The 22,892-nt window shown below is 40.9% G+C and overlaps 1 protein-coding gene across 1 annotated transcript in view; it reads right to left on the bottom strand.

Moving 5' to 3' along the window:
• The window catches only part of si (sucrase-isomaltase), a 59,012-nt gene extending 36,443 nt beyond the window's left edge, over positions 1-22,569 (bottom strand). Inside the window, 12 exon segments of the mRNA XM_029446109.1 lie at positions 1,227-1,346; positions 2,003-2,134; positions 4,323-4,448; positions 4,603-4,715; positions 5,292-5,391; positions 6,212-6,383; positions 9,545-9,696; positions 10,000-10,109; positions 11,375-11,495; positions 11,735-11,820; positions 12,230-12,353; positions 21,513-22,569. Of these exon segments, the coding sequence (XP_029301969.1) occupies positions 1,227-1,346; positions 2,003-2,134; positions 4,323-4,448; positions 4,603-4,715; positions 5,292-5,391; positions 6,212-6,383; positions 9,545-9,696; positions 10,000-10,109; positions 11,375-11,495; positions 11,735-11,820; positions 12,230-12,353 (1,356 nt within the window). The 5' untranslated portion in view covers positions 21,513-22,569.
• Positions 22,570-22,892: the final 323 nt, after the last annotated feature.

Genomic DNA, 22,892 nt, shown 5'->3' with positions numbered 1-22,892 from the left:
ATAGACACACACAGACTTACTTTTGCATCCCTCACTGTCTCTCCCACACACACACATGCACACGCACACACCTAATCTGTGATGCGTCGATGCAGAACATTTTAAGATTAAACACTAATGCGAAATCAATGCATACGTTTGACCTGTTATAAACAGCATGAAGAAGCGATTAGCCGAGGGGACTGGGCTTAATCGTGTACGTAATCAAAAGCAACACTATAAAAGCATGTGAGCGACAGACTTACACCCCCCACCTCCACCTCTCTCTGCAGGGGAGAGCCTTTTAAACACATGCTCTGTGGGGAGAAGGATCACAAAATAACATACCGGCTTACACTTCTATTTGGGGAAATTATGGTTTGATGGAGACACATATACACATGCATATGTATCCTTATGTAGTATTGTATCATGGCTCAGACACTTACATTATCTTAGAGTAAGTCTCAACACAAGCTAGTTTAAGACTGCTGCTTAGGGACTGAATGTCTTTTGTTAGCCAGATTAGTCAGAGTAAAATCCATATGGTGTAGTGAGTAAAACCCCCGACAGTTTGGGAGTTCCTGAGATGCCAAACTCGCTGCATCTGGGAACAATAATGCCATCCTGAGGTCACTTCAATCCTGTCTGTCACCGAGTGTAACGCTAAGGGGAACAGAAACCTCTCAAACGTCTGGATGTCTCGTCCTTTTGCTTTACGGTATATGAACGTATGATCATATATCATTTAGATACATACGTTTTAAAATCTATCATCCTCAGATCATTGTCATTATTACCTGATTGTGTCCAGCTTGTTTTGAATTAATATGTTATATTAGTCTTTGGATATTTACAGCTTATCCTTGCTTTTTAAGGATTTATTTTATTTTATTTTCCTATATTGTGTTTCTGCACTTCTCCATGTGCCTCTCCAAACCCCCCCGTGGACCAATAACAATGAAATGAAATTAATTGAATAATGATGAACACCCATTTTACACCTAACGCCTCCGTGTAGGACTTCTTCACAACGCGATGACCCGAAACATCAGTGTGACGAGTCGTTTAAGATGCAGACGTTGGACAAACTTGGGGTGGAAGCTTCGGTGTTAAAGACTCATTATCATGTGGAGGAGGGAAATCTTAGCTTGAGTGGAGATAAGTATCTAATCAAGGGGCCACAAAGTGTATTGTTTAATCTGTATGCAGGTTCCACTTCTCGCTCGCACCCAAATGTAGCTCACCTCTCCTATCAGAGGAGTTTTCCCATCAGAATCAGTCACCCAGGCGTTCTTCTCAGTCCCACGATCATAGGAGGCATACGGAGTGTTCCCAACCCTCTTACTGGTCGCTACAGCAGGGTCCTGGGGAGCAAAGGAATGCACGCATAAGAATATAAATAAAACAAAATGCTATTTCAAATTTGGAGCATTTGCCCAGCTTCCTATGTAATAACATTTTACCATCTTCACTGGTAGGTATTGCTGACTCAAGTAAAACACACATCATAAAGCTGTCAGAGACTTGGTTTTTGAACTCTCACTGTGAAAGTCGATCATTAATGGAATCTGTCACTGCCACTAAACGAGGGAACGAGACACAGCTGGGAGAGAAAGGCAAATACACAGGAGGAAACTAACCAACAATCACAAGGGTAGGGAAAACACAGAGACCGGAAATACAACTAGCCATGACACAAGGGGGAGTGAACACTTCAGAATACAGAATATATAGAAAAATCACGATCATGACAGGAATCAATGATTTGAGATGGATGTTTAGACAGCAAGCTCATGAATTAAAGAAAGAATAATATATCAAGCTTTATTACAGCGGGAGTTTATCAACCTGACCTCACAGCAGCCGATTTTGTGTAATGCACGAGTGAGAATGCTTTCAAACAGACAACACAGAAATAAAAGGTGCATTGTAGTTTTGTAGTTGCACAGGGATGTTTAAAGTAACATTATCTATTGATGTGTCAAATACACACATTGCTTCCCTCACAATGGCTTCTTACCAGGATGAGGATGTATCTCTGTCCCTTCTCGTGAAGGTAGTCGGCGAACTGAGGCAGCTCGCTGAACTTGACTTTGTCATAAGTGAAATCTTTCTTATCCTCCATGTAGTCGATGTCAGTGTACTGAATGTCCTGCAGGGTAGAAGAAGAAGAAAACAGGCTTAGTGTACGGGCGCCTCATGCACATGCAATACTTATTAATATACAGTTCATGAGAAAAAAACAATATTTACAACAGAAACTTTTCCTAGTCTTGCTTTGAAATAATCTTTTAGGAATGGTTCTATGAATACCTTGATGACTTTACTTCAAATAGGTTAGATGTCATTAGATATTCAAAGCTTAATTAGAAATGCTAAAATGATGGCATGGCTCCCATGTATTAAAATAATATTTGCATCTTGCATTGATGTAATGAATTCAAACCGACTCGTAATGCCTTTTTAAGTTACCCACTCATGCCTCCACTTCTGTGCATAACTTGAACACTTCCACTCAAAATTCTGCATCTTTAATAGGACTTGAACGCATCCTCCTAACACAGTGTATTCCCATCTCAGCCTGGCTAACAAACACCCTATTAAGCATTTGCACTGTGAACCTCGCTGGAAAGAAAAAAAGCATTTTTACTGCTAGCTTGTCTGACCTGTCTTTGCTAGATTTTTCGAGACCTGATGTGCGTGCTAACAACTTGCTTAATGTGCTGCTAAACCTTGGGAGGACAATGGGAATGTTAGCACTCTGGATGGGACTTTATGCATGCTCCCTGTCTGTCTGTTGTCTGCCAAAATCTACTTCATATCGATAGAGCAGATGGTTTGGAAGGCTCTGCCAGATCCTTCCTCTAATGGTAATCAGCTCTAGACATATTAGGGAGAATGTGATAATGCCCTCTGTGGTCTATCTAATGCTTATCAAATATGTCCCTGAGTACAGCAGGAGAGGAAGAGGTTGCATCCTAATGTCTTTGCTTATGAAAGAGAGATAAGAGATTATCACAGTGAAATATTGAGATAAGTTAGACATGTGTTTGCATTTGATCTTAAATAAGACAGAGTTCAAACAGCGTCCATGATTGGTGCAGTCTGACTCGTGATACAGCTGAAGTGTTTTAAGGGGACATATAAATATTCAGATTAGGAGTTTACCTTAGTAATTAAGGAAGAGAAAGTACATCAAACATCTGTGTGGAAGGGACTTCTTACGGTTATGCAACAGCCCATACAAAGATAAGCAGTGACGCTGATTCCCAAGAAAATGTCAACCAGAACTGGTATTTATCAAGAGTCTCAGAAGGGAAGAAGTGTTGGAGTAGTTTTAACATTCAGATCAGGATGAATGAGATAATGAAAGGAACTCGGTCAATTGATCTTTGATCAGCGCTAACATTCAGTGATGCTTGAAAAATAGTTGTCCTGGGATTGAACCTATAGAGCCCAGTAGACTCTCCAGCATTTGACAGAAAGCTGGATTACCCCGTCTAAGATAAAGGCCATCCCTATCACTCTGACTGTCTGCCCAACGCCTGCTTCAATCTTCATATCATGTCTCCACAGACAGTGTAGTGGTTTGGGCTCTTGCCTCTGGAACCACACAGTAGTGCATGAGTGGTTCAAATGTAACAAGGGGTGTGCAAGGTGAAGTATTGATTCCAGCCCCCCCCCCCCCCCTGAAAAGCTATACAGCTACATGAATCCTGCATTGTCACAACATGACTTGAGGCAGTTTGTCGTTGAAGTGCATATTTTTGTCTTGAGAAAAGAAGAATCCTGAAACCTCCTTAAAGTATCACTCAACATTTGACATCTGAGGTGAAATTGAAAGACCTGCTTCTGTTTTGTCCTCAATAGGAAATCAATGGCATGTTTTCAATTCCCAGACTGCTGTTGGTTGATAATAATCTCATGCTTCTGATTTTGTCACAGAGTTTCTCAGGAACAGCTGAACCATTTCTCTTTGTCACGTCATCAAAGCCGTTTGACTGGACCGGAGAAGTTGCGGCACCGAGTCTGATACGATTTAATCGTTCATTTTAATTGTGATGATAAACACAGTGCAAACAAAGCGCGACAGGAATGTAACTGCATAACATTGACAGCATAGAGCTGAGTGTGAAAGTGCTTTAAATCCATGATAATATATTTATTTTAAATTTGTAAAAAACTGTTATTTCACATTTCTATCACAAGAACACGAAACCACAGATGAGCAAGAGCCTTGAAATCCATTTTAGATTGACAAGCAGATCGTGAGACACACTGCACATAGACAGCCTAACAAATAAACATAAAGAAAGGAAAGCAAGCGGACATAATCTTACATATGGGAGGGCCGCGGCACGGTTCCTCTCCACTGTTTCCTTGACCTCACTCAGGCTGCCGTAGTCCCATCGAGAAAGCTGGAAACCCAGCGACCAGTAGGGAGGAATGACAGGCCTGCCAATGAGCTGAACACCACAATTGGACATATTGTTATAGCAATTACTCTGCCAAGACAACTCACAAACCACTTTGGCTACAGACGTCCCCAGAAAACCTTATACTTCTTATATCCAGTATATTCCTTTGCTTTTTAATTCCAAATATGTATTTGTGCCTCACCACAAGGAACTCCTGCACCACTTGTTCTGGCGTGTCTCCGAAGAGAATGTAGAAGTCAAGGACTCCTCCAATCGTCCTGTAGGTCACAGCAGGAGCGGGCTGCAAAGTCACCTCTGAAAAACAAGATGCGAGAGATGGAAATGCTTCACAATTGCCCTCAAAATGCCAGAAAATAACTAACTACAAATTGTTATTGTTGTGCAGACTTTAGGGTCACACATGAACACACATCTGTGCATCAGTCCAGACAATCCATGAGTGGAAAAAAAATTATTGTGCTTTTTACATCAATAGATGACAGACATGAGCACGAGAAACATGTCAGCGGGCATTCCCATCGCTTTCAGTCATCTCCTTCACAGAATAAAAGAGCCATGCAATATTCTCTTTGATTTGTCAGCACAATTTTCCGATTGAAGCAACAGTACATCCATTTGTGTTGAGGGATGAAGCATGACTGATTCATGTGCTCTCGGACCATTTCAAAATGGCTTTCCGTTGGTAATGTGTTGGTTCCCCATGTATGTGTATTATATGAGATATTCTTTTTACAGAAAGCTGCCTTTACAAAACACATGTTGGTGTTTCCTCTGTTCTTCCCTGAGGACATTATCATGGCTTGTGTGTGTGTGTGTGTGTGTGTGTGTGTGTGTGTGTGTGTGTGTGTGTGTGTGTGTGTTTATTTTCACCCATAGCATTGCTGTTCATGAGAAAGACCCCAAATGACTTTCCACTCTCATCTTCCAGACACAGGAAGAAGGGATAGTGTCCATAGAGGTTATGTGTTCCCTGTGGGGAGACAAGAGAAGGAGGGATGAGGGGATGTAGGGAAGAGGTGTGAAGCACAGGAGGCACGGGGGAGACTTATTGAAGCTGAGGGGTGACTTTACTGCCTAATCAGCTTACAAGGCATTCAATTAGAAGCCCTTTGGGAAGGAGAATACACATGTTGGGAACACACGTAAACATAACACACACACACAGACACACACACGCACACACACAAACACACACACACACACACACACACACACACACTTTGTATTCTAGGTAGATTTGTGTAAGCTGTTGAGCACACAACATGTCACACATGCACATGCATCCTCATGTGCATGGATTCACACACAAACACACACTCTCACACACTCTCTCTGCTGAGTGTAATGAAGCCTCCCACAAGAAGTGTTGTGCCTTTTTTGCTATAGGCCATTCTCCCTGCCACACCCCCTTTTTGCCAATTGGCATGAACACACACACACACACACACACACACACACACACCATCACATCAACACACTTGACCTCTACTAATTTTAGCCTCCTCGGGTGGACACTGTGAGCGCCAAAGGGTGGAGAAATGTTTGTGGACCCGCCAACCGACAGCACGTTTATGCCTATTCCTTTTAACCTACTTTTAGCTTCTGGTCAGCAGTTCCAAAACAACATTAAAAGGTTAACATATCATTTCATATGTATGTACATGAAATGTATGTATGCATATATGTGTGTGTGTGTGTGTGTGTGTGTGTGTGTGTGTGTGTGTGTGTGTTGTGTGTGTGCGTGTTTGCGTGCGTTGGAAGTAATGCGTGTGTGTGTGATCGCTCCTCACCCCATTAGGGAAAGCGTCTCTCGTAAAGATGGGCCAGGTTTTCCAGTTAGTGTCATGGCGATACTGTCTATGCACATGCTCTCCCAGGCCATAAATATTATGGGATGGAAGCTTAGCAGATATCTGTAAGTACTGATCTGCAAACACCAGCGGACCCATTGAAGTGTCAAACCTGAATGTGTTTAAAAAAGAAGAAGAAGAGAACAGGAGACAAAAGCATCGGGTCAATATTGGGAAGTGAGAAGACAAGGGCAAAGGGACGCGGCAAAAAGAGAGGGAGAGCGGGTGAGAAAAGAAAAGGTGAGAGACAAAGAAATACGAAAGAAAGTGAGAGTGAGATGCAGTGAGAAGAGAGAGGGGGGGGGAGTGGGAGCAAGACATATGGAGGAGTTGAGTTGTAGAACGACAAAAAACAAGGGGAAGACGGACCATCCCATCGAGCTCTAATAAGCTCTCTGGGCAGCATGTCTCCAGCCTTCAAAACAAGACATACACCAGGAGATGAAATACAGAGTTCGCTCTAAACATCTGTAATGTAGAGACAAATATATACAAGTACAGGTTGTAAAAGCAGTAAATATATATATATATATATATATATATATATATATATATATATATACCTTGTTATTGATAACAGAAACCCATATATATATATCTATATATATATATATATATATATATATATATATATATATATATATATATATAGTTATATTAGTTTTTAATGATATGATTATGATAGTTTCAGTAGTCAAGGTTAAAGGGGAATTATGCCAATTTTCAAAATGCATACATGTCTGAGATAGTCTAAAAATATTAGTAAATCCAAAAAAGGCAGCTGAATGTGTGATGTCATCAAATATAAAGTCTGGAATGGCTCCATAGACAATGAGAGAGATGCTATAGATGACACCAGAGGACTGTTCTGAGTGTTTGGGGACATTTTATGTTTCAGAACTGAGAACATTACAATAGAGTAAAAGCTCATTTGAGTATAAAATAGAAAAACAAACACTCTAATCATTCTCCCATTCATTGTCTATGGAGCAGCTCCAGACTTTATACCTGGTGACATCACAAGTTTGAGACTTACTTCTCTGGTGTTCACACATATTGATTAAACTTTTCGAGTCCATGGGAATAACATATTGTAATTAAGATGGTGTTCTCCTACATGTGTCTTCTGTTCAGTGAAGTCGATTGTATTACTAAAACAGAATGCCCACACACCAGCCAGAAAGGTCAAAGAGCAGCTTGATTATGGGAATCATTGCTGCGTGCATGCACCCACTCATCCATTTATCAGTGTAACTTTGGATTTCTCAAACTTAAATGTGATGATGAATGGTATCAAGAGTGAACATATAAACCTTATCATCTACTTTTTAGAGGCCATGTGGTAATCAAGTGATTATGAAATCATTATTAAATAGTTATATAAAAGAATGATAAAAAGAATTGTCAAAGCAGGAACAAAAACATAACCAAATTATGTTCCTACGATTCCAACAAGGCCAAATAAAAAACCTTGTAAAAGCATAATAATACAAAGAAACTAGTTTAATAAGATACAACCATTAGAAACTGGGGCTCAATCACCAGCCCTGTTTCAATACATTCTGGTTTTCTATTTAAATGTTAGTGAACATTTAAATTATTTAATTTGGTGGCGTATGTGTTAACATGGGTTTTTGTATTTCTGCGACTGGCAGAGACCTTTGCAGTGACCTCAAGAGTAAAGTGAGTTCCTACGGCTGTGCCAGTGTAATGTTCCCCATTTGGAAGCTCTTCTCATTCACATAACATGTGGCCCTGTGAAGACACGGTAATGAAAGGAAGACAACGTTAGAGCAATTTCCATACGGAACAGCTCATAATCGCCAGAGCAATCTCAGCACCTCCGGTTAAAGGTCGTGTGCAGTGTTGAGGAAGATAATGCTGCTCAATACACCAGTAAGTGAGGCAATGACAATACATCGCTGCTACATGTTGGATCATGACTGGACAATATCAAAGTCTCAGTTAAAATGTTTAAAAGATAAGTTATTGATTTCGCCTTCCCATAAACTACATGTCTGAGTCATCTCGATTAAAGAGAAATGTTGCAGAGAAATGTATCATGTGCGATAAATTGCTATCAGCTCAACAGAAACACTGTGATGAACACCATTAGTGTGTACAGTCATGTGGTATTTATAACCATCACGTCCTAGTTGTAATAAAAACAGGTTTTATGTGCCCTCACAAGTCCTATTTTCCCCATATTCTATATAGCATCAACGATAAAAATGGTTTAATGCCATTTGGTGTTTAGTAGGATGTGTGTGTGTGTGTGTGTGTGTGTGTGTGTACACAACTCTAAGGGGTAATTGATCACTGCGATGTCACCCAAGGCTATACACATTTGTTCCACATGAACATAATTACTTGTGTGGGTAACATGTAACATGTTACGTCATTATGTGTAAAATAATGCATGAGATGTGGCGCACAGATGACTGTTGGGGATCTCTAACGTAATCGCAACAAACCAGATGCAAAGAATCAATGTTAATCTATTTACTTTTGATCAAGTCTGTAAGGTGAGTGTGGAGAGACAAATATTCAGCAGCTCAGCTTGAATTATTATATTTTTGAGCACTACGGCACTTATTGTGTTTTGACTGCAGAATTACATTTACTCTGAACACAGTCTGTAGTATAATCTTTATAATATTCACCGTAAAGATCTCCTGCTACGTTACATGTTTCAACCATCCTCTTTCTGCAGGTGCACACATACAGTACATACCTTACATAAACACTATATATCATAGGTCTTCAACAACAAAAGAAGAATTTGCGAACCCCCTGCAGTAAAAAAAATGCGCATTCACATGCCCTCCTCCGCTGTGTTTCGCGAAGAGTGGGACTTTGCTCCCGACACAGACACCTACAGTCAGAGACAGAGCGGAGGAAACAACTGCGCTTCACGACCCCCTCCCACGGACATCTTCAAGCCTCTTCTATACAATATATACAGTAGTGGGTCCCTGCTCCATGCTACACCAGTTTGTGGGTCCTTGGCCCCTGCTATATATAGTTTATTATAACACATAGTACATGTATAGTACGCACTTGGGTAAACCTTGGGTAAATGTAGTGTTATTATAGTGAATATACTCAGTACATTTAGTGTGCTGTCTTTTGTATGTCATTCACTGTTCACATGGCAAACAATGTGAAATTGTACAAGTGGAACAACCCTGTCCCTGTCCAACACATTGCACACACACACACACACACACACACACACACACACACACTAAGCACTAAGCACTAAGCACTCACAGGACTTTTTTGTTCTGCTTCCTGCGCACAGTGAGGCCAAAAGGTTTGTGTGTCATCTCCAGCGTGTCACTGATGGCGCTGGAAGGGTCACTGTTGAGGCTGCTGATGTGCTCATGAGGGACTTCAAACCTCTGCTTGTGCGCATCAAAGATCTGAGGAGTGAGAGAAGTGAGAAAACAACCATATAGGCAACATGAGCGTGGCCTCATACATCACGGTCATGTTTGTACTTTGATGCGTACGTCACTATTTTTGTACTCTTTTGTTCTTTACAGCATTCGTGTTAAACGTGCTTTGATTAAAAATAACATATTTGTGAACTTAATTTGACTGGACTAGATTTATCTCACAGTCCCCCTGTTGTCGTCTAAATGTGTATGCGTGTGAGGATGTGAGTGTGAACTTGTGTGCAAGAAAACAGGTGTTTAACAGAGATGCTGTGTGTCAGTGTGTACCTTAAACCGGAGGCGATTGTTTGACTGCATTTCTGCGTGAAATGACAGCTCTTGTATATCAGCACCAAATAAAGAAGGCGAGGCCAATCTCTTCAGTCGGGCATTCATAACTGCAGAATTAAAATCACATAATAAAAGTAGGGCAAAGGTTATAATACTCATTTTAAGAAATATATCACATTTAACTCCTTATCCCCCAAAATAACTAGTGCAGTCATTAGTTTAGTCAAAGCACAAAACAAGTCTGCAAATGTTGCAATTATATTAAATATATTATAGTAAATATGAAGCTAACTCCAGCAACAGATTTGCTTAGTTTAGCACAAAGACGACTCTCTGTGAAGGTAAAGAAAACCATGACTCATTGTGGTGTTACAGCGGGTTATGCATTGTTAGTTGCCTGGCAACGTCATACTGACGACAACACTTGTTGAACTATTCCTTTAATACTAACGCACACATGTCCGATATACTGTATTCATATTAACGAGGCCTTCGATGTGAATGGTCTGTTTAATGATCACAATGTGCCCCACTGATATCCAAGCTCTGGAGAGTAATTGTTGGATAAGCTATGCAGCAACTGCATTAGTTATCCAGGCAACAGAAGTGCATTCAAATAAAGAAATTACAACATTTAATCATAACTTGACAAATATTTATTCATTGCAATGATGAGTGAACTGCAATAATACAGCAAACTGCAGCAGTTTGGAGCACTCCACATAAAATTCATCACTGGGATGGGAATCCATTCGAACGCAGATGTATTCCCACGTTATACATTCACCAGGATGTTCAACTTACAGAGTCCACAGTTGCTTCTGAGGTAAATGTGAGTAATTTGCATCGTAGCCTTGAGCGATATCATGACAGAATGCATGTAGAAACACTTAAAGACAGTTACACTTATTAAAGGAGTGCTTTAATGTGTCCCTGTTGAGTAACATTAAGCTTATCTCAGGCAAAGCCGGAGAAATTATTGTTTTTCATAATTTTCTTTTCTTTTAAAACTCGTTCTTATGCTTTTCAAACAATGTGACGGAAAATAGAGTCATTCAGACTTGATATAAAACGTCCAATGTTTCTTCTTGCTTTTTACATAACAACTGAGTTCACATAAGGCAGAGAAATCAAGCAGAAAATATAAAAACCTGCATGCCGCAGAGTCAATCATGTTTTCTGATATGCCATCCATGTCATATTTCACAGAAAAGCATGCCTTAGGCAAAGCCAGTGAAAAGGGAAAAAAAACGATTTGAGAGAGACAGACGGACAGATTGAAGGAGTGTGGAGCACTTCAAATTAGAAACCAAATATTATCATCAATCCGAGACCACATGAGTAGGATAGAAAGAGGGGGGGAAAGGTTTACCGTAAGGACTCGGTCGCTCCACTGACTCCACTGTGTATCCATGGTTGGTTGGGAAGAAACACCAGGGAACGTTTCTCTCATCCAGTGGGCTCCAGCAACATCCACGCTGCTCACATGGCAGCTGTTCGAGTAGGGAAGTCGATGTTGTCATCATATTCAGCATGCACATTGTTATTATTGTCATTGCTGCCACTATAAACAATGCTCCTTATCATCATCATCATTGTGCTATTAGTCATTATAACCAGGGTAACAGAAAGCATCATCAACGACACTCTTAAACTCTTTCAGTTAAAGGTCTTGGGAAAACCTTCTCCGTAAACATTACTTTGCATTTTTGGAAACGTTACTGACTCATACCTTTGAGGCTCCAGCATCAGGGAAACAGTCGACTCTTTCAGCCAGAGAGATGCTGGGACATTGAGGAACGAACACTTCAGTAGTTTCTGCCAAAAGATGAAATGTTTACTTGAAACAGAAACGTAAAGGGAAAACTCAATCTAACCATGACGAGCTGATGAGTAGGTTAAGATTCATACAGCTCTCACTAATTGAGAGGAACGTGGAGAAGGAAGTGAGGTGACGATGTAACCTGACAATAACATTTGGAGATTGATGGACCAGCTATCATTAGACATTTGGTCATATTAATAACAATACAATGTTACGCGCCTGTTTTCTTTAACTATGGCTGCAGATATGTTAGATATCTGATGTTTACATACAATATGTAACCAAATGTTGTATTGATCGTTTAATGAGCTAGATAGCATCAACAGCTTCCAAAATACAGGGGGAGCGTAGTGAAGGTTTACAGCTAATGTGTTGTTGTTGTGTGTAAGTGTGTTCACCTACCATCTTTAAGGAGCCCAGGTTCTCCAGTCAAAAACAGAACTAAGAGAGTGATGGCTGCCACTGCCATCAATGTGAACAGGACCATTAAGGTCACCTCCAAACCTGAGAACAGCCTTTTCCCCATCTAACACACACAAACGCACACGTACAGAGAGAGTGATTACAAAGGGCAACATCATTAACACGCAATAATGACAGCGAGTTTACTTTAGGCAAGGTCTCAAAGGTCTCAAACACCTTCCCTGCTTAATAAGGCCCATTGGCAGGACACACATGCACAAAACAACCACACTATAGTAAACACACACATATTTTCCTTGCGTTAACCTTGGACTCAGGGAAATCTTTCTGAAGTTGGAAAAACCCGCTCAACTGAAGAAATCCGAGAGCAAAGGAAAGACCAGAGAGACTTTGAAAAAGAGAAACAGGGAGTCGACAAAACTGCCGACAGGCCGGCCAGTCTTTGCAAAGGCACCCATCATATCACTCAAGCAATTAGGCTTCGCTCCAATGTACTCCTGGAGACAAAAACAAGGTGAATGTCTGTATGTGTGTGGGTATGTGTCTATTTGGGTGAATGAGAGGCTTATAGCCATCTTGTTTAATGTGCTGTGAAGAGCAGGCGAGGGCAAAGAAAGAGATAGAGAGTCAAGCGCGTGCATGCCCCCTGCACACCGTACAGAAGCACCGACAATCACCTGCAAACATGCAATGCAACACCCAGACTCACAGGCAGACACATTCATACAGTGCAAACCTTTTTAGCCACTCCCTGTTTCCATTTAGCTTTCACTAAGGGGCCTAAAAATAGTTTCCAGCCATAACAGCATATCATTTCACTTCTCCAGACACACAGACGTTCTGATACGGGCAGTTGCACACACACTTTAAAAATACAGGGCCACTTTATGGCTGCACTTTTGAGGTTCCCATGAGTGCAGGCAGTTTAAAATGTTATCTCATATTTCATTTGAACTTTTACTTAATACATTTAGTTCACTGGTTACACTGAGACATATGCTTAAAAGTTAATGCCAGCCCAAGAGGAGATTTGTCACCTGTAATTATGTTCTAGACAAAACAAAAGTGGATCCATGCAGAATACATCTGAATAAAGAAATCTGTCCACACATCGGTATTCAGAGCCCTCCATAGATCATCTGTTCCTTGGGGCTGCATTGCAATATGCAGTAGATTATTTACTCTACTGGCAAAGAGCTATACATAACCAACATTATCATTAACAAACATGGTCACAAATCTGTCCACAGTAATGTGGATAGAACTGCATAATATTAACATCTGCAAGCTACTGGAAGTTGGAAGTCTTTTTATTTATTTATTCAAAAAGCTTTTTTTAATGCAATCATTTGTAATTATTCATAATAATAATAATAATAATATGTTGATGTGTTAGTTATTAAAAAGTAATCATAGCAGTATCTCAATGGTGTTGTATCATTAACACATGCTATAAGTGTAATTTAAAAGAAGATTAGTTTGCAGCTGCAGTCTTACCTTGGCTCTCTCCAATGATCAGGGCAAAGTGCTTCTAACTTCAAGTGTTGTGGTCATAGTGGCTCAACACTCCTTTACTGTGTGTGTGTGTGTGTGTGTGTGTGTGTGTGTGTGTGCGTGTGTGTGTGTGTAGGTGTGTTTCATAGTCTGTGCATGCAGACCCCAAAGCACTAAAATGTCAGATAACAATCGAGAGTGTGAGAAAACAACTGCAGCCTAAAATCCCCATATCAGCTCGTTACAATCAATCCCACTATTATGTTTTGATGATTATGAGTCTGCGTGGATGAACATAATTTACCCAAAGATTATTGTATATTTGTGTTGTTTTACGTAAGCTGTGACTCAGCACAAGTTATCTTTACCCCACTGTTAAAATGTCATTACTCATTTACACACTCGTGCACACACACACACACAAACAAACGCACACTTGAGAAACATGCAACTCATCAGGCGTGGTAACCCTGCATGTTTGATCACGGGCAGATCAACCACTGGGGCTATTGTGCTTCTCATGCAGAGGCCTTCTAGCCAGATGTTGCAAAGGTGTAAATGTAGCTGTCTCACTAAAATGGACACATAATCTCTACTTCTTCTATAGTGTAACTTTGTCAGTAAGCATATTATTATTATATTATATATATTATATAATTGTATTCGGAGCTAGCCTTCTGATTTTCTGAATTCATCCCGTGTCTATTTCCTGTGTCCTCGTAATAAAGGCAACTAAAGCTACACTAAGTTAGTGTTTTATCGTTCCCATTAAAGCAGCAAGGAAAATCACTCATATGAGGAAAAAACGTAGAACAAAGGAAATGCAAAAAACATGAACTAAACTAAACTTGACTAAAGGCTAAATTCTATGACGGCTAGTTGGTACAAAACGCTGGCTCTCTTGGTGGCAAAAACACAAGACGAACTGGCACAGGACAAAGGGAAACAAGGACTATATATACCCACACACACACACACACACACACACACACACACACGAGGTAATGGGAGACAGGTGGCAACAATCAAACAAGCGGGAAACCTCACAGACAGGAAGTGCTCTGAAACGAGAGGGAAAGGTAATTACAAAATAAAACAGGAAGTGCAACGACAGACAGTGCATGACGAGACGAGACATGAGTGACTGTAACTTAACAAGTGAACATTGAGACAAGACTAAATATAGACTCTAAACTAAACATGAAACATAACATAAATACACACATGACGGGACGTTACAACTTGTTCTCATTCATGATGAATTATGGATAGTTGTTAGCTAACGCTAGCCAAACTGTAAAGTGCAGAGGTCATTGTTCTTCTTCTGGCATTTTTGGCAGTTACCAAACATCTTCAGGTGCATTGCAAAGGGACCCTGATGTGATGTGGCCCGGGAAAACAAAGACCGGTTGCAATCATACCTGTGATCTGCTAACAGAGACACACATGTGGCTCGATAGTGTCTTGACTCTAATTTGGATTTTACCTGGATATGAGAAGTGTAAATGGAACCTATGACCAGGTTGTTGAGTGTGGACCTTCTGAACAGCTGTAAACACTTAAGTCTTAAAGAAATATAGAGTAAAAGTGTCTGATTACAGAGAGCTGCTTGTAATCACTGAACCAGAGTCACTAGGTGTAACTATTGTTGATTTGTACACCGTCTTTGTCTCGCAACAATGCCCCCGAGGCTGTGCGGGGTGAAGACAGATGACTGCACCCTCTGCTGTGACACTAACACAATGCCACAATCATTATCATGCAGCAGGTCCGCAGCAAAGATGAACACTCACCTCTTCTCTGGCCATCACACACGTGGGAGTCATTAGGACACACAGAAGACCAAAGCAGGCAGCTGGCTTTCTGCCTTGAAGCATATATTTCCACTGTTTCCCTTCTCAAACAGAGATTAAATATAACGGGACGCCGTCTCCACAGGGGTCAGCCTCTGAACACGATGTCACAAACTTGAAGTTTGATATTTGAAGTGTCTAGAAAGAGCAAAGATTCTGTTTGGTCCTGCACCACAGGCTCCATGCCGCCTTCAAAGGCCAAGCTGAACAAACTCCACACTGCCTGTTGATTTAGTTTGTCAGGCTAGAAAGGAATGCAAAGCTACGGTTTAAATTGTGTACAGTTTCTACGGCCAAACATTCATCCGTGCCAATGCACTCTGTGGTTTGGTGTTGCCGTCTATGTCTATGTCATCCCAATAAACAGAGTGGAGGAGATCAACTGAATGAGCTACTCACTATCATGAGACACAATTATCTGCTCTTCCAGCACACTGCTTGATTGCCATGGACTCTACGATTGAAGATGCCAAGATGAGCTCTGTGTGTGTGTGTGTGTGTGTGTGTGTGTGGGTCCATTCAGTTGAGACAGTGAAGACAAAGGGCCTTCCATAATGTGGCTAAGATACGAGGTGTGCAACAATGACGTACTGCAGGAACGTCTTATGTTTGCTTTTGTGCGTGCATGGAGATTTAGGCGTCCAAGTCCATCTCTGGTCATTCTGCTCACTCCTTTCTCTCCTTTACGAATCCAATTCCACTCTGCCACTGCCAATTTCAGGTGCTCTCCCTCCAGAATGCAGCGCCAGCTGATTTCAATAGAACAAACTGAAATTGGCAATTCACTCCCCTGTATCGATCCAGTCACTTTAAGACTAGGCACTCAACATTGAGAGCTGCCAACCAACATTATATATGTGTGTCCATGTGTGTGTGTGTGCGTGTGTGTTTCTGTTTGTGTGCATGTGGGAATCCTCACCGGTATCTTAGAGAATCAATACCTGGATTTTATGACTTTTGCAACGTTTTATGATCTGCATTCCCAATTTGTAGCTTTGTTCTCTGGAAGCTCAATAAAACACTCTCAAGGTCTCAATATAATAAATGTGTTTATACCGGAGCCTCGGCCGTCTGACGATATGTCTCTACACTCATTTTTTTTCTCTTCAGTGATAAATGCTAGGCCTATTAATAATTAACTATATGTTCACTTAAAGAGAGACTACTCTGTAATGCACACTCTCAGTAAAATGCTTGAGATGTTTCCACGCTGTGACCTTTTCTTGAGGCACTTCCAACTCCTACATTTATACTTATCTGAGCAAATCTCTCCACAGATTAGGACAACATAATCACCATGCGGTTGCCGGAATAAAACAAAACTCTCTCTGCTTGTATGACATGTATAAAAGTACATTTTTTAATCATTTGTTTGTGCAAATCAGTCATTTTTACCCATAAACTGCTAAATAAATGTGCATGAATCCCACCCCTCAAATTAATGGTTTCATATTGTCTTAGCAGAAAGTGAAATTAAAGACGTGTTTGTCTGTTTTGAACACCCAGAGTGTTTGCATCTAGCTGCTGAGTTGAGTGTAAAATACCTCATTTAATTTCCACAAATTAATAATTAAAGTTATTCAAATAAAACTGCACTTTTAACTCATCCTTTGTCTCTGCAGTCTTCTGTAATCTTATGTTGCTTCTCTGTTTTTTTCCTGTTTTGTTGTGACTTGCTAATTGTGTTTTTTTAGTTAGTGGGTTTTTGTGTTTTATTATTTTGGCCTTGGTAACCCTGTAGCCTTATTTTAATTTATTTTTTGCTCATTTGTCTGCAATATTAGTGCATTTTTCTCTAAATCATTTTCATACAATTAAATGCTTTTTCTTCTTGTTTTGGACTCATTTTTGCAAAGGTTGGATAAACTCGTTGCGTTCCTGTTCACATAGAGTAAAAGGTCATAACAGGTCACAACAGTAATATATGCACGCACATTTTCAACCTGTCACCTGCTGGACATGTTCAACTGTTGGCTCAGCGCTGCTCTTTACACGCTCCGTCTCCAGCTCCTTTATTGTTGATTCACCTGCTCACAGGGGAGTTCCACATTACACATGTAACAAGTCCGTCTGAAGAGTCGGGCGCATGAGAAGCTTTTCTAGACACTTCTTGTTTCCTACACATCTAAATTGACTAAACCGTTACAGACAGTGCATGAGAAGGTGACCTCAGAGACCTCGTGTTGGGCACTGTTGATTCCAAGTAACGAAACATGCAGGTGAGTCTTCTGCTGACGTTAATCCATTTTTACTATTATTTTACTATTATTACAGGTCATTTATCCAGAGCGACTTACAGTGAAAGTAACTCGGGGGTTAAGTACGTTGCTCAGGGGCACAATGGTGGCAGCCCTGGTGTTGAACTCACAACCTTCTGGTGTTGTATTTGGAAGCCACTAAGACCATCACCACCCACCACACCACACATCATCTTTCTGTTTCACCCTGGTGTCGTATTACATTCACCTCCAACATAATAAAGATGATAAAGATTCAAGGAATCTGCAATCAGCAAGTTGTTTCCTTAAATGTAGGTCTGCGTCCTTAACCAGCATCTATGTGTTGCTGGTAGCTTAATGGGGAGAGGATGTAATTACAGTTCCATGCCATCTCTAATTAACCTGGTGTGTTGGACCGGTCTGTCAGGCTGCTACGAAGTGAAGATGAAATCTATATAAATAAATGCAAATATTTGAATCGTAAATGACGTGATTGCGGGTGATGATTTGTGCTATTATTGTCATTTGCATTTGCAGTGTGTTGGGTCTCCTCCTGCATCACCCGCACTGTGTTGTAATATGCCTTGCCATGTGCAGAGAGATAACCCCTTGCTGGCACAGCCACATGATAAAGTTTAGTGTTGGGAAAAATGATTATCTTTGCTTTTAGCGTCGCAGAAATCAAGCCCTGGAAATTGCAGTGAAACAATGAAGTGTCCATGTTGATACAGTCATTCCACCTCCTGGGAGACAAAGTCAGCAAACAATTACACTGTGGTGTTGCAGTGTGTGTGTGTGTGTGTGTGTGTGTGCGCGTGTGTGTTTGTAACTAACTGTTATATCACCAACGCAACGACTGCACAAACCATAATATGCAGGTGGCCTATCTAAGTGTTCCCATTATGCAGCATTCCCCATAAGCATGGCACAGATGTTACATCCCTATGGGGGGGAGGATCAGCATATTGAATGAAGAGGAAAATGCACATGCACAACTTTATCACACTCCCATCTTCTGCTGCATCATTTCTAAGGCACATGTCATCCAACCCTGCTGCTGTCTGCATGTTTTGACGGGAATAGACTCACATGGGCACACACGCGCACACACGCGCACACACTCTCATATAAAATAATGAGTGTGCTAACAGCTGTCAGTGTTAAGCTTTGATAGCTGCTCTGAATGCACTGTGTTCTAGATGCGGTGTAATGATTAACCACTGTTTATGTGTGTGTGTGTCGTTATTCACGTGCAAAGATCAACAGTTGCTGTCGAGAGAAGGTCAAAGTGTGATTCATTCTAACTGTCTTATGTCAGGGATGTTGTGAAACCCGCCAGTGACCTTGTGACCTCCAGAGGGCCTGAGCTTCTGTGGAGCTATAGAGTATCACACAGGAAGCAAGAAAAAAAAAAAGATGAATACAATCTCGCTCTCCTTTCATGTGTTCAGGTCTCAAATATACTGCTGCTGCTAAGCTGCTCACGGTCTGTGAAGTATCAATATTTCATTATTTCATATCTGTGTGCTGAGCAGAAGAGAAACGTGCGCTCTGTGTGTGACTCTCTCTCTCTCTCTCTCTCCGTCTCCATCTACTTCTTGTACTCTTAACTTTAGCGCCGCCGTCCTCTCAGATTGCATTGCGGATTTAAAAGCTAATATAATCTGACAGTTAATTATCTTAAATTGACTGTGCTGACGATAGCATTATAGCCATGCCATTAAAGGATAAACACTGCACAAACAAAACTCACAGTCACCCATGGATGATTATTTCATTCCAAGTATATTATGCACTTTTCCCACTGCAACATGACGCACATTACAATCATTCAGAAGGAAGGAGCACAACTCCACAACAATCGTCTTCATCCAGAGTCATGAGAGGATCTGGGATTTCCTGTAAAAGTAAAATGACTAAAAGTAAAATAACTGCCATAATTGATGGGGAACTAATGGACACGGCTTGTTTCATGCATAATGATTGATGTGCATTTAGCTGAGGAACGGCTCTGGTTCCAGCTCCGGCATTGGCAAACATCTGCCCTGTTGAAGTGTTCCCTCCAGAGGTGCTGTTGTGCAGCTCGTCCTCTCCTTCAGTCTGCCAGGAAAGAGGATCCTCCCATGTCGATCGATGCAGCCTGTTATGATGTCTGCAGGCCTTTACGTGCAACATAACATCATGTCTTATTGCATGTACTTTGCTTGCATGTGGAGATTTATGCTTTGTAATACTATAAGTGTGATATTTGCTAGTATTTCACAATGTTGAATTTTGCAGTTTCTTCCCTGTAGAACGTTCACAGCTACTTTACTGGCGCATCATGTCTCCGCCTGTCAAGCAAACTCAAAGACGAAGAAGATAAAAGAAAAACTCAACATCAAGGAACCAGGTGAACCCTTTTAGACACGTTGCTGAGACATAATCTTTCAGGTTCCGTGTGTGTTTTTGTAGGAGATGCGTTGTTAAGGTTTTCACAGACAATCTGCACATACTTGGAAAATGATGTTTTAGATTATCCATCAACTTTATTATTGATACACGGGGATGTGAAGCAGACGTCGTCCTATTTTATTATTAATTATTAACTTATTTAAATTGTGTTGAATTCAAACAGCCATTTGAGATAATCCAACATGTCAGAAAATACAACTTTATTTCTTATGCACGCTATTAATCCTAGAAATATATAACATAGAAGATGTGCAACAATCTAATGTTTAATGTAGTAAAACAGATCCCAACACATTCATCACAAAACAAATGAGGACCACGTTTATTAGTATTTAATCAAAATTCTAAATGCATCAACACAAATGAAACTAGAGACAAATTAAATATTTCATACTTTGTCATAACTTGACTGATGGAATGTGATGTGCAGGTAAAATCTACTAACTTTAAAGACACGCGTAAATATGCAACTGATCATTAAACGTCTGGTGTATGGATAGCAATGGGATGATCTCTCATTACACCGCAGCACAATACAGTTTAATACATAACAACAAACTTATGTGTGTGCTTGATGTGGTAAAACAACAACATGTTGGTCAAACATTAATTAAAAACCACTTAACAAATAAAACGTGGAATTTTTGTATCATGAGATTCCAATTTCCTCAGTTTTCTAATCAAATGAAAATCCTCATTTTAAGTTTAATTAGCTGTTTTATCTCTTTTTCTCTCCCTCTCCTCTCCTCTCTCTCTCTCTCGTCAGGCTGGGAGTCAGGCTGTGCGGGTAGCAACACCGAATCTCCTCGTTGCCATGGCAACTCTGAACGGGTGATCTTTTGTCAGGTGCCAAGAGCTGCAATAGAATAGTGTTGGTTATGCGTCCATGCCCATTTGTGCCCGTTTGTGCGCGTGTGTGTGCGTGTGTGCGTGTGCACTTGCTCATCGTGCCACTGTGGGTGTGAGGGTTCGCAGGATAGAAAGAAAACAGTGTGCTTATCTTTGAGAAAGACTGCAAATCCCCTTTCGGTCTGTCACTCTCACTTCTCCAGCAGCGACTCTCGTTCTTCCTCAGCTTCTCTCTGCGTATCTTCCATTATCTCTCATTTGGAAACGCCATTGTTGCATACTTCTCCCCAGCACTTAAAATGACTTAAAGGGGACTCCTCAACTTCTGCTCTCACATGCTCCTGTGTCTCGTCTCCCTTCCCGAACACAAGGAAACTCAATCTGAAAACTTACCGTGTGTGCTTTCCCGTTCTTCTACGCCTACTCTCCTCCCTCTCCCTGTTCCATGATATGCAGATTCTTAGCTCTCAAGGTACATTCTGTATTGATCCTTCCCATCCTCCCTCTCACTCTCTCTGTCTCTCACTGTTCCCTCTTTGCATTATCCTCCCTTCATTCTGCTCTTTTCTTTCCCTTCCTCCCTCCTTCTCTAATGACCTCTCTGCTGATTCAGAGGCCATGAAGAGTTATTGCATATCTCTATTTCTATATAACCATAATTAGAAAAACCTATTAGTCTCCAGCGAAAGTTAACCAGCGCAGCAGCTGAAGACAACAATGTTCTTTTCAAAATCTTACGGCGCCGCTTGTGCATGCAAAGTTATCAGAAAGATTTTTAGATTGAAACATGTGTGTGTGTGTGTGTGTGTGTGTGTGTGTGTGTGTGTGTGTCCTAAATTAGGTGAATGACTTGTTGTTGCTGCGTGGCTCTGCCTGCCAACACAGAGGCCCTCTCTTCCACTTCACTTAATCAGTATGCAGCTCCTCTCTGCATCACTGTCCTTGTGTTATAAATACTTACACACACACACCCACCCACACACACACAGGAAAATAAACACACACACACAAAGGCAAATAAACATACGCTTCATCAGAATTCTGTTCCTGACTTCGTCGGCGTCCTTGTGGTATATATATCATGTACAAAAAAGAGAAGGAGGAAAGAACCGAACTTGGACCGAGTCCAGACTCCGTAACACACATGTGTATGTGGACACACAGATTTATCCAACCCCCCTCACCCCCCCTCTCTTGCTCTCTTACACACACACGCACACACACACACAGAAACGTAGACACTCTTGTGAGCAGCCCAAATATGTGAACACATACATGCACACAAACTCACTCACTTCAGGGTGATAAATAAAGCAGTGCGAGCTCAGCAGTAACCCTTTGCCATGTCAGGCTTTCCTGATGTCTGGTTCAATCCAGGGGAGTGGTTTAATTAAGTCCCACAAAACCAATCTAATCTGAGACACACAAGGTGCACACACACGCACACACACACACACACACACACACACACACACACAGAGACGCAGCTATGAGATATGATGTTTCATCTTTCTGTCAAAAAATATCTTTGACAAAAAAAGTGTTCTTGATCAAATTATCAAAATAATGCTGTCACTGCTGTTCACCTTTGTGCTACTCAAAATGAGAAATTATAATTAATTTGAGAATGAGGAGGGCAGAGATGAAACTTGAGAATCAGAGCGAGTTAAATGTAAGAAATGCACTGATGTGAAGCCACTGGAGCTGTTAGAAGTTAATATAATCTGGAAACTTGCAAGCTAATAATACTGGAATATGAAAGGTGACGTCTGT

The sequence above is a fragment of the Cottoperca gobio genome, chromosome 13 (genome assembly GCF_900634415.1).
Source record: "Cottoperca gobio chromosome 13, fCotGob3.1, whole genome shotgun sequence".
Classification (NCBI taxonomy): Eukaryota; Metazoa; Chordata; class Actinopteri; order Perciformes; family Bovichtidae; genus Cottoperca; species Cottoperca gobio.
This window is presented reverse-complemented; position numbering and strand designations above follow the sequence as displayed.